The 12,994-nt window shown below is 37.2% G+C and overlaps 1 protein-coding gene across 1 annotated transcript in view; it reads right to left on the bottom strand.

Moving 5' to 3' along the window:
* The window catches only part of GRB14 (growth factor receptor bound protein 14), a 58,039-nt gene that overhangs the window by 16,710 nt on the left and 28,335 nt on the right, over window positions 1-12,994 (bottom strand). Inside the window, exons 3-5 of the mRNA XM_059852356.1 lie at window positions 8,280-8,436; window positions 3,809-3,930; window positions 1,577-1,651 (exon numbers count right to left, since the gene is read on the bottom strand). Coding sequence (XP_059708339.1) covers window positions 1,577-1,651; window positions 3,809-3,930; window positions 8,280-8,436 — 354 coding nt within the window. The remainder of the gene's footprint in view (window positions 1-1,576; window positions 1,652-3,808; window positions 3,931-8,279; window positions 8,437-12,994) is intronic.

The raw sequence follows: 12,994 nt of genomic DNA on the forward strand, positions 1-12,994 counted from the left end.
AAATAATAATGCAGCCCATTAACTTGTCTTAATGAAAGTTTCCAAGGAGATAGTGACTCACTGTAAACAATTTACCCAACAGTTTCTGCTGAAATGTGCACAATGGCTGCACAATCCACCAAGGTATTCTCTACTTTGTGCCTATTGAGTTTTATTTGATGAAATACAATTAAATATACAATGCAACACAAAATAGCAACAGAGGAGAGCTGGCAACCTGTTTTTCAAGCTACCAAAATGACAAGTAACTAGATATATATTCAGAATGATTCTTAAGTATACCTAGCAGCTTTGAACATATTCTAGATCTCACAATATGGGCGTAAAGAAGTTCTGCACAAGAATATATGGCAAACAGTTTTCTTATAAAAGCCTTCATTATTTTTTGAACTACTAAATTAGATTTGTGAGGAAAAATACAAGGTTCCATTAACATAGGGGACAGAATTTTCTAAATTAAATGTTTATGCTAGACTGCGAAATCTGTATTATGTAGGTGGCAAAAGGAAAACAATTTTCATTAGATTTGCACCACTTCGGAAATCACAAAAATTTTACTTAGGTTTGTAAAATTTACCTACAGAATCTAGTGTGTGTCAAATCTAAGTCACAAAAAATTTTACTATATTTGGGATAATCTTAACATCTTGATTAAAATCCACTCTTATAAGCATATAATCATTTAATATGAAAGAGTACTTTGAGAATTAGTTACTTAAAATGGTTTTCATTTACTGGTGGATGCTAAGGTAGACCTCATCATACAGATTTTTTAAAAACTAATTTCTGTGTTTCTTTTGCTTCTGCCCTAAATATCCTGTGTTATGTTGCCTTTCCAATCATTCTGTATCCCCAAAACTCATGCATAGTGTTGCTGTCTTAAGACCAGTGGAAGTTCTTCTTCTATTATTTAATTTTTCTAATGACAAGCAAACAAGAGTAATGTGTATGTTTCCACCTTTATTAGTCATTTTTCCCCTCTTTGAAAGTAAGACAATGATCCCTGATACGGTCATTTTGTATTATCATTTCATTATTCCCACTGTAAATTAGAATCTTGTGTCTGCTTAAAAGATGACTAACACTGAGTGACCTACCATAATTTCTTTTGAAGGCTACAGTAGCTAACAAATCATACTAGTCAGTCTAAATTTTCTACTCGTTAAGTTTAACCATTTAACTCTTTTTTATATCCATTTGCGTCACATCACCAGTATTTTGGTATTCTACCACAGGCTGCTACTAAGTTTGTTCAGCACTCCTCCACCTATTTAAGGAAAAAGTGTCTTTCACCCAAAATAGCCAGTAAAGGTATTTAATGTTTTCACTCTATTTCCTTTGCTTTGGTACTTCTTGATTCTTAAAGGACATCCAAATTTCCAAGTGTGGACATTTAATAGCTGCTAGGAAGGGACACATTCTTTCTTATCTCTTGAGGAAAAAAGTTATTAACCATGTTTTGAGTTATTCAAAATATAGCAACAGATCCAACAGCAACAAGGAACTATACTCACACAGCACAGATAATGGGAAATTATGAGCTGTGCTGGTTCATCTTCATTCAAGGATTACATACCTGTAAAATCCCAGAGTGGCTTAGAGCTGCATTGGTCTCACTTGGAAAAGATATCATATGGTCTGGAAAAAAGCTCTGTAACAACAAGAACTTGTATCAAAGTTCTGTAGAAATAAATACAAAACTTTCTCTTTTGTATGTGCTATTTAAGTTCTCAGTGCAGTGCAAGACACTGAAGATTCCCTGATCCAATAATTTAGGCTTACCTTAATATCATCCCAAAATTTGGCACATGCTATATATTATTTGCTGAAAAACACAGAATTTTGAGAAAACATCAATAGTCTCTGGAACAGGATTTCAGACACCAGTGCAAATCACATTGCAATATTTGGCCCTTAGTGTTGTTTTTGTAGCAGTAATTTCTATTGCTGTTGACATACAAGACTTGCCTGGGGAGTCAATATATTCTACAAAATAAGGAGGCTATACACCAACATGCTGAAAAGTGTATTGTTTTCTATTGTTTTCATTACACTAGAAACCCAGTAAAATATTTTGGAATATCTTCCACTAACACAGAAAGAAAGAGTTCTCTCTCTCTTTTTTTTTTTAAATCTTCTCTTTTATGTATTATACAAATTAACAAAAAAATTTGACTACATCAACATGATGGGGTTAAAAGCCTACAACTAAAATGCCAGTTTCATTATCAAGGAAAGCCCAAGGGATAATTTATGGGACAGACCTGCAGCTGGGGTGTTCAATACAGTCATGCAGATATGAACCAGACGAGGGTTTGACCATCACAAATAATGTTTTCTCAAGGCCTGGACAAATTTGAAGTTAATATTCCCTTAGCCCTCTAATGTCCAGCAATTTCCATTTTTAATGAAATTGAACTGCTGGTAGGGTTAATTCATATTAACTCATTGTGATAAAGCATTCTTGCTGCAGCTGGGACCAGAGCACCCAGAAGAGCCCTGCTTAGCTATAGCTGCTGAAGCTGGTGTAGCTGCAGGTCCTCCACGCTCCACAGCCAGCTCCACTCGCTGCTTAAGCAATACAGAAACTTAATTTTTGGAGGCAACAGACAGAAACTGATGCATAGAAAGTCCCCCCTGAATAGAAGGAACTTCATTACTATGTGGGTGATCACATACTGGAACAGATTGCCAAGAAAGGCTGTGGAATTTCTCTCAATGGAGATATTCAAGAACCCTCTGGATGCAATCCTGTGTCATGTGCTCTAGGATGATTCTGCTTGAGCAGGGAGGTTGACCCATTCTGTGATTCTGTGAAAGCTTCTTTACTAACTGCAGACCATCTCAAGCTGAAAAATTTTTCACTGGTATAGTGATATCTCCATATCTGGGACAAATGTATCATGATTTGTCCAGAGACACACAGTTAAATCAAACAAAAAAAAAATCCCAAAACTCTTATATTTCTTGTTATCTTTATATTTACCTTTTTATCTTTTTCATACATAGATAACCTGAGCTCCCTTTCACTTTTTATCTTTTAAGCCCTCACACAGTTCTGCTATTTCTCCCTTTTACATCTGAAACAAGGTTTTATAAGAGACAGCATTTGGAGTTGTCCAAATACACCATGGAGCAACCAGATGGTAAGTTCCTTCTGCTGAGCCAGGACTGCTTCCATGGCCTTTGCCATCAGCCAAGGTCTGAATCAGCAGCATTAACCTTTGGCAACATCCCTGAGTTACAAGATATCTGTGCTCTCTTTCCATTCCTTATGTATGCTAACTTTGGCTTCACTTTCACTTACCCCTAACAGGTTATGGCTGCTCATGGCCTTTTGTGTCAGTTGCCATTTAGCTACAGCTGGGAGAAGCTGCAATTTGGCAGTGCTGGGCCAGAACATTCAATTTTCACTTCAACAATAAAATCATCGTTGCTACAGGTGCCCCTCCTCACACTGCTTCATTTCATATTACATTGTCACTTGCTGAAAAGTTCACTGAGTTGCAAAAATTTGATTTTCTTTTACGTCCATGTGCAAATTTCAATACAGCTAAACCCAACTGTTGCTCCCATCACCCCCAAACATAAAAAATGAACATGGCTGTTTTACAACTGCAAGAAAGGGACCAGCCAATGATCACATGCACTACAATACATTGCTGTATTTCAAATATTCCCTCTTGATTATTCCTTTTGACTCCTTGTGACACTAAAAGATTTAAACTCTGACTATCTGTGTGCACCAAAAAATTCTTTTTTAGAAACACTAACTGCACCACTTCACAGATAAAATGTTAGGACTTACCAGTGGATTTTTAAAAAACTCATACTTTGCATAATTTTTTCTAAAATACAGTTTGGTTTCCTCTTCCATTACCCAGTTTGACTGGACTTCCATCACTAATTCATGGTCTTCTATAGCTCTTCCTACAAGAAAATGGAGCAAAGTTAAACTTCCATTGAATTTAACTCGCTCTTCATTGAATTTAACCAATTTTTGAGTCCAAAAAGACAGAGATTAGGGATGAAAATCCCATTTTGTAACCAGATTAAATGAAGAAAATAAAACCATAAAGAAATTCAGAAAATAAAAAAATACCCAAAAATAGTGAAATGAAAGTAAGCATCTTGAAATCTTGTACAGGTTGTTCTATTCCAAAACACATTCTTCAGATGCAAGGGCAAAGAACTGAAGCTCTGAGTTAAAACCAGCATTTTTTCCCTTCAGTTTTATAGAGAGAAAGTGCTCCTCTGAGATGACATTTAAAACTCTTAAATGCTTGGCATTGTGACATTTAAGAAAACACCATTTCCTCAAGACTTACTTCTTGGTAGAAAAATATGACATTGTGCATCACCCCAAAAGATGGGTAAAGGTGCTGATATTTCTTTATTTTTAAGGTGTCACAGCAAGAAACATTTTATAACTGAGTAAACTTACTTTTTTGAAGGAACTGAAACACTGATGGCCTCCAAAAACACAGCCCTGTAATCAAATCCTTAAATGCTCACATGAAAAAGCTGCCCTTCTGTTTAGGTAAATCATTTTTGTCTTCCAACTAGACTGGAGAATTTCTACCTACCTTTCTATCATCTCTTTATTACTACTATCTCTAACATGAGGAACACCTGCTACAGTCCACAACAGCCTCCTTAACTATGGAAAGTATTTAATGCACATGAAAGATTTAATATTGGAGTACATGATAGAACACATTTCAAAAAGCCTCTTCTCCAGCCACCCAGTGGGGAAAAAATTTAAACTAAATAAAAAATAGAAAGACATTGCTCAGCACTGTTGCACAGGTAGTGCTTTATGAATCTTCCCAGCCTTTAGAGAGTACCTGAAAGAATGCAGGTTGAAATCAAAATGAGACTGAAGGATACTGATGTGCCTGGCCAAGGCACTGCCCTCTGCTCAAAAGAGGAGCCTTAGAAAATGGGTGTTCAGCTGCAGAAGCAAACAGAAAACTGTTTACAGCCAGCAGAAAAATTTCTCAGTAGAAAAGGAAAAATTTCTGGATGACGATAGTACTTCCCTTACAAAGGAAAGCAGTTATGGATAACTGTTCTGTTTTCAGAGCCTGCCTTGCTCAGGGGAATTGCAGGGGAAGTATGGCACTCACAGCACCAAGGTGCTTGGTGGTATGGATGACACGGCATCATCCCAATTTAGGCACACTTCAGCTGCTTTCAATGATCTCAGGCATTGTGAAAACCATTCAAGTTAAAAGAACATATACCAGAAAGACACAGTTCTGAAATATATTGATTTATAGAGATGCAGGAATTGCTGAACTTCAGATATTTGAAACAGAACCCCTGCTACTGCAAAACTTGGGAGGTGGGGAGGAAAGCTGAGCTTCCTGGCTGCCGAGGCAGCTGCAGTGAGGACACAACCATCCTTAGTGTTCAACAATAGAGCTCTGCACCCAAGGGCATATATGTTTGTGAAAATTGAAATATAGAGACCATGGGTTTGTGCATTGCTCTAGGTGGGAGTTTTGTTGGGATTTTTTCCTCTTTAAACCTTCTCAGCAGATACCTCCACACAGCAATGAAGGTGCACAATCCAGCAATGTAATTAATGTCTGTCTTGATTAAAAGTAGAACACTGTGCTCAGTTCACTAAGATTCATGCAATTATATCTAATTTGGGAGTATTCAGACAGCTGAAATGTTTTAAAGAAAATGTTCACTAATTGATGGATGAATTATTAATCCACGTATTCCTGGAGTTTACATAGACACACACGTTTGCTCACAGCACTTCTCCTTTCAATACCAATTCACTTAACTTATGAGATGAAAAAGACTTTCCAAATTTACATGGGTAAAACACACAGCAGTAACAAACAGAAAATAATCCCAAACTAACTCATCATTTGCAAAGTATTTGTTCAAACTACGCTTCCAGTCCTTAAGAATATACTTAAAGCAAGTCAAGGTGAATATGTTAACTCTTTCTAACAAAACCAGATCTAAACCAGCATTGTTAAAATAACTCCATTATCATTCAGTACTCTAAAAATACACAGGGGATATCTCAAATTGTTGCTTTCCTTGGCCAGTAATGTTGAATTGTCAACCTCATCATCTAGGAAATTATTTTACTTTTAAAATTAAACATTCACCTTTTTCTAGAACTACACTGAAAGCAGCTGGAGCAATTATAAGACTGCATAGTGAATGAAGGTCTTCAGCAATTTCGAGAATATCAGAATATTAGGAAAAACAATTTCACTAATTATTTGATATTGAAATCTTCCAAGAAATCTTCTAGATTGAAAAAAATGCACCACTTGTCAAAAAGTGTACTGTGCAAATGCAGAAAGCTGGAGAAACAGTGCCCCTATTGTTCTGGCATGGTTGCTCAAAGGCGTCTCCTTCAATAGTTACAGCACTACTTGAACACCAGCTACACTACAAAATACAAAAAACACTTCTACTGTTTATATAGTACTGTTTTCTAAAGCCATTTTGCTACCTCTTTCTCTATAGCAGTCATTTTCAACCTCGACCCAGATTTAACTCTGACCTTCCTCTGAGTTGGAAGCATCTTACAGCTGATACATTCAGTGCAAAAGGTTACAAATATCTTTGAAATTTTACAAAGCGAGAAAAGAAATTTGAAAAACGTTTGTGTCTACCTGCATAGGATAAAGGAGTATAACAGGGCAGAAAATAGTTTTAGCTTTTGTGGTTCATCCTTAAAATACAGCTGATAAACATAACTGAGAGATGCACAGTCAAGTTTATTTTCAATAAATGCACAAGGCTGGATCCCCTAGATACATCCAGAGGAAGAAAGGGACTCTAACAATAGCTTTTAGTCATATTTAAATATATGGGGGGGGACAGAGAGAGTGGCCAGGGAGAATGTTTGTGGGGGTGTTTGATTTTTGTTCCTGGTGTGTACATTTTTTTAAAATCAATAGCACTGGAGTTACCAGGTACCAGTACAGCCTCTTTTGAGAATTAAGAATTCCATGGAGTTTTCCATGTATTTTAGAATGCAGGAAGGCATCCAGAACATCCTCTTTTTCAAGGCACACTTTGCACTAGCAGATGGAACTGCCCTTGAAGTTGCAGAAGTACTACCTTTTTTAGCTCTAGTACAGTGCCAAAGTTCAAGAATAACATGGAAATTTTGAGTGATGTGAAATTATAACCACATTTCTTTGGCATTTGTCTTCTAGTACATTTTTTTCTAACATAATTTCCTATCAAAAGCATACACAACACAGTACTGAAACACCATTCTGTAAAAGCAAGTAGGATTGTCAAACTTGAGATTCAGTTCACTATTACTTTCCAGCAGTGGGCTTCTAAACTCCTCTCTTGCTAAGGAAAGTCTTTCCTGTATTCTGCATTTTTACATCTCTGCAAAAATCCCCTTTCTCCCCACAATCAATTTGCCTTATGTTTTTTATACTGCAAAAGTACACCTATACACTTCAAAAGAGAATAGACATCGGATGTTGTATTTTGAAACCACAGATGACACATTTTGAACTGTACAATAGAAAAAGAGAAGTTTTACTACGCTAGAGGAACACTGACAAAGTGAAAAAATTTCAGAACATCTTGTTACCAGCAACTTAAAATACAGCACATGGCATTGCTTCAATACAGTTCACTGGTCCTGTGTGGAAGTTTGGAGGAATGGTTTTGTTTTCCTTTTAAAGTAGCGCTGTCCCAGAGTCCCCCATAAATCTAGCCAAACTGAATGTAGTGAAGGAAAATACTGACAGTATTTTCTGAAGGAAAATACTGGCTATACCACTCTGATATTATTTCTGAAAACCAAATTCTACAGTAAAGATAAAATAGCACTGTGTAACCTCTTTCAGTCTCTGATCACAGATATTTCACTCAGGTGTGTTAGGAACAAAGAGGATTTTATTTCCAATGAAAATAACCCAAGTCTTTCCAGAGATAAGCAGGAAATACCACCCAAAAAAGAGAAAGAACTGCTAGATAAAAACAAGGTAGAGCAAGGAAGAATTTGCAGTGAGAACTTAAACTGTTAGTGTCTTCCAAACCATTCTTACAGATGCAGACCAAGCAGTGTGAAGCAAATGTACCATGAAAAAAATCTAGTTTATACCTCTCCTTTCAAAAATAATCAGAAGCAAAAACCCAAAAATAAAAAATTCAGAAGAAACTTTCCATCATTTTCCTTCCAAGCCTTTCTATTAGAATTGTACTTCCATGTGAAAATGAAAACCAAACACCTTATTTACCATCATTTCATTATATATTATTAGTCTTACCTAAACCTGTGTGGGTAAGTTGTTCAAAGAGAGTCCAGCTGTGGTCATCAACATAGTGGTTCTTCAATATCAAGAGCTGACACACATCCCTGGCTGTTATATCACTTGGTACTTCCAAAGCTCTGCTAGTATCATCTTCACTATACACTTTGATTACCTGCAATAAATAAAAAACTCTAAAATATCCATAAGTTTAATCTTTGCTTCACTTACTCCACGTATGTTGCTCTCTCAGCTTCATGACTGAGACCAGAACCCACACACACAGAGTGCAACATAAAAGACAGCCATTGCTCTCTAGTGCAATGGCATAACTGAGAACAGAACAGCCAAGAAAAGCATATTCCACTACTAAATTTGGCCACTGGATATCCCTTACCGCAGGACACTGGCCAGATTGGTATATTAGCCTAAAAAAACCCATTAATGGAGAGATAAATAAATGCAGTGAATCTATACATTCTTAAGTAAGCTGAAAAAGAAACCACACAGCATAAACAGTGAAACTCCAGAATTCTACAACTGCAGAACTGTAGAAAGATTTGATAAAGGAGTTAGTTCAGAGAATAGCAATCAGACTCAAGATGCTCACAGTTCTGTAGACAATAAAACAGGAGATGTTACAGGGTGGCTTCAAATTTTGACAAGCAAGAATTGGAATTCTTGCACACACATCCTCAGTTTAAAGGGTGCCCAAGATGCTTTTAACTGACAAAATACTCAGCTTATTGAATTTATCCATATTCATGAGAAAGCAAGACAAAACTCTCCTGAAATTTATGCACAAAACCTAAATACCATTGTAAATCCCTCATTAAACAGCAAGATAGAAGCTCTCACTTTAAAGACAAACAAGCCTGTTACTGTCAGTCATTCCTAACAGCTGCCTTACCAAATACACGCTCAGTTCAATCATCTAATAAACAAGCAGCAATGTATTGTGCCCTAACTTTTCAAGGCAGCTCCCTCTCTGGTTTGTGCTGAAGTTGGTAGGAAAGAGAGCAGGAAACTCCAACTGTATCTCCTACCACCTGCATCTTCCCACCAACAGAAAAAAATCCAAAAATATTTTTTTTAGAAAACAGGTTCTCTCATTCATGTTTTCCAAACATCAGATCAAGGAAAAAGGACTCCATTTGTAAACTACACTGAGATTTTAAAGCACACTGATGGCCTTACTACTCTACAAAAAACTATTTTTTTAGTGGAACTTAAGAGATACAGAAGTTTGGTTCCAAACTTTGGCCCTGCACATTAAATGAGTATGAAGCCCACGATAATTTGCTTTAATAATGCACCTAATCAATGTTGACAGGTCAAGAGTTCCACACAATATCCAGCCACCCTTGCCACAGCACCAGTCTTCAGGATATGGCAAACATTAAATTCATGCTCCGATAGTGCTGAAAAACCTCTCTCTAATCATGAATCAACCACCTCAAAGTTGAGACTTTCAAGGGAAATTGCAGACCTTGGAGAAAGAAGATCCAATGTTCCCAGAGACTTAGGCTGCAGCCCACTATTTCCATTTAATCCAAAAGGCAAAAGGACCACATTGCTACTGAATTTAATGCTGCCAAAGCAGCCATAGGGGATGGCTGTGGTTTTGTAAGACATCTGTGCTTTGGCAGTGTTCTCACTGCTAAGCAAGAGAGACCAGCAGCAATGCAGCTTGCTTGCAGCAGAGCCTGGCTCCACACACACAAAGTCCTACTCCAGTCACACAGAAATGATGTTTGGCCATTCAGGATAAACCAGCATGAATTATTGAAATTCCTGCAATATTTACAATGATTCAAAGATTAAATCAAAAGATGTGTATGGCAGGGTGCACTGTGAATGGGATGGAGGACTGTAGAGGTGACTAGAGGAAACAGCATCCCATCACCTTAAAAGAAGTCCTACTCTGGGCAGCACTGAAGGTCACAGACAGCTTCATTAGTCTGTCCAGCAAGTCTATGTCAGGCTGAACCTAAAGGATTTTACAGGCTGAAATGCCAGAAAGGAGAGAGACAGTGGAGAAGGTGAAAGCAAAGGTAAGAATTGAAGTAACTTTCCAAGTATTGACAATTGTTCTAAGTCCCTTCCAGCTGAAATATTCTACTCTGTTTCCTAATATTCTCGCAATAAAGGCGGGGTGGGAATCCATGTGAGCATGCTGGCTAGGGACTCTATGGCACAGAGCAACAACTGCAGTTTTCCCCAGGCACTCATCAAGTTCAGTGATATGCTTATTTTACAGCAAGAGCACGTACAGCCCATGCTGAGGCTCTTGACGGATATTTTAACAGAAATCCTTTTTAAAAGGGTTAAGAGTCGCAGTGCAGATGACTTCACTCTCATTGCTAGAGAAACAGAAAAAGAGTTTTTAAAATGCTGGAGACAGCAACACAAGTCATGATAATGAGCTGCCTGTGGCCATTCAGCTCAGGGAGTGGGAAGCCTTGGAGGTGGCCTTGGACTACTGGAGCTCAGCTAAATAAAATAAAACAACACAGCAAAAAAAAAAAAAACAATGAGAAAAACCCCAGTTTATATTCTCTGTGAGTATTCTCACTCAGTTTTCTCAGTATAGGGAAATAAATCCTCCTCAAGTCTAGGAGAACACATCACCCCAGCTCACAGCTATGATGGGGCACCTTACAAAACACAAATGCTGTGACCTTTTTCTCTTCCTTGCAAGGGATTCAGATGCAGCAGGAGACAAGAGTCACCTAATAGACACTCATCAACTTCTGTCACACATTTTGCTTAACAAATTGGTGTAAATCTCATCACTTAGAGTGATCTTTGAGGGTTTTTTTAATTAGAAGTTGCTCAGTATGCACTTGGTGCTGTGTTTGAAGCAAAGTCTTCTTTTGCTGGGAAGATTGCTGGGAATGTATTTATTCCAAGGGGAGTGGGTCAGATGAAAAAGGATAAATTCAAAATACCATTTTTCCTTGGAAATATGTTGCAATACTTCTCTTCCTAGAAGTAGAGGATACTTTGAGAAGTAAAGGGTGGCAGAGTTATGCTAAAGATGAGCTATGCTGACTTCCTATAGAAATGAGTAAGCTTGAGTGATCACTTTATTTTTATTAGTGGCTCTCACCATGTATTTGACTGGCCAGTCATCTCCACTTTCTTCCATTTTTTTTCCCCTGAAAAATTTGAGCAGTAGCACACAAGAAAAGAGCTGCTAATTGAGAACAAGCTCTCATTACAGTTTTCATTACCCTACACTCTCAAACTTTGCTCCAAAGCAAGCTGTTTCACTTCCCTTGACTATACCTATTAGTAGGCAGAAAAACTTGTCTCAGCAACACTGAAATTTTCTTTCTGGTCTAGTTTATAAATACAAGGAGATTTTAGTTCTTCCCAAGGCTAGAAAAAGAAACACCTCAAAAGCTTCTATTTAAGTCACTGGAAGTAAGAAATAAGCAGCTCCAAGTTTTTCCTATAAGAAGAAAACACCAAGCTCAGCATGACAAGCATTAATCATTTTCACTGCCTATGGGAGCAGGCAAGGAGGTACAGAATTCCTACATGTTCTCTTCAGTTTTTCAATATATTAAAAATCAGCCAAGATCCCAGAATTATGTGCAATGCATCTTTATCCCTCCAAAAATTTTTTATAAGAAATGCCGCTTCAAAATGAAATCTATTCTTTTTTTATTTCACTAATCAAATGAACTCAGAATGTAAAATAAATTGTGAAAAATACAATCAAATATTTAACAAAGCAAAATAGAAAGAAGACCCTAGTTTTTACATTAAAAAGTAACCAGAAGAAGCAAAAACCCAGCAATTGTATAAAAGAATAAGTAGAAGTGCACATAAGGTAAGCAGTGTGGGAGGAGGGAGGAGCAGGAGAAGCAAAGCTGGACTCTACTCCCCCGAGTCTTCTTCCCCACTCAACCGTCATCTCCACTACAATAATTAAATAAAGTGTTCATAGACTTTTAAGAGAGGGTGTCCAAGTCTGATTCTTCAGAATCTTCATGCCATCTGTTTCGGAAGTTCCAATCTGCAGAAACAGCACAAACATATGCCCTGCACTGAGGAATTTAAAATTTCAAACCAAAGTCCTAACGTGTGAAAAAAGCCAGGTAGAACCCACAGAAAAAGAGCCCCTAGGACACAGATTTCATATTTAGGTGCCTATACCAATATGACCTGACATTTATATGATTCTTAATGCTTCTGTATAGCCATTGACACTGTGGAAAGTCAGCACCTTAATAAAAAAAAAAAATAAAAAAAACCCCAAAAAACCAGGCCATTTTTATTTATAAAGATAAAAGCCCCTAACTTTAGCTTATGATTTCTAAAATTATTCCCCCCTTTTCCCCTAATAAAACACTGCACATTTTCGTAATTACATTATAATTTCTGTCATATTTTTGTTAAATGCAGAATTATTGTATGCAAAACCAGGCTTTGAAAAATCTTACACTCCAGGGTGTCATACTTCTCCTGAAATGCTGGCCTGATACTCTGCTAACCCCTCTCTATAGTTTAACAATCAGGCTTTTTGCCTGCAGCATTTGTTCTCCAACTCCCAACCCTTCTGCCCGCTAGACAAAATTTTTTGCTTATTGATATTGGCAAAGGGAAGAGGAATTTGGAGTGTATTTTAACTACAAAGGAGGCGCTTAGAAACTTCTAGCATTTTGAACTGGTTTATGACTTCTAGCAACAGTCTGTCTTGGTTTAGTAAGAGTCAGCAAAAT

Source organism: Haemorhous mexicanus, chromosome 8 (genome assembly GCF_027477595.1).
Source record: "Haemorhous mexicanus isolate bHaeMex1 chromosome 8, bHaeMex1.pri, whole genome shotgun sequence".
Taxonomy (NCBI): Eukaryota; Metazoa; Chordata; class Aves; order Passeriformes; family Fringillidae; genus Haemorhous; species Haemorhous mexicanus.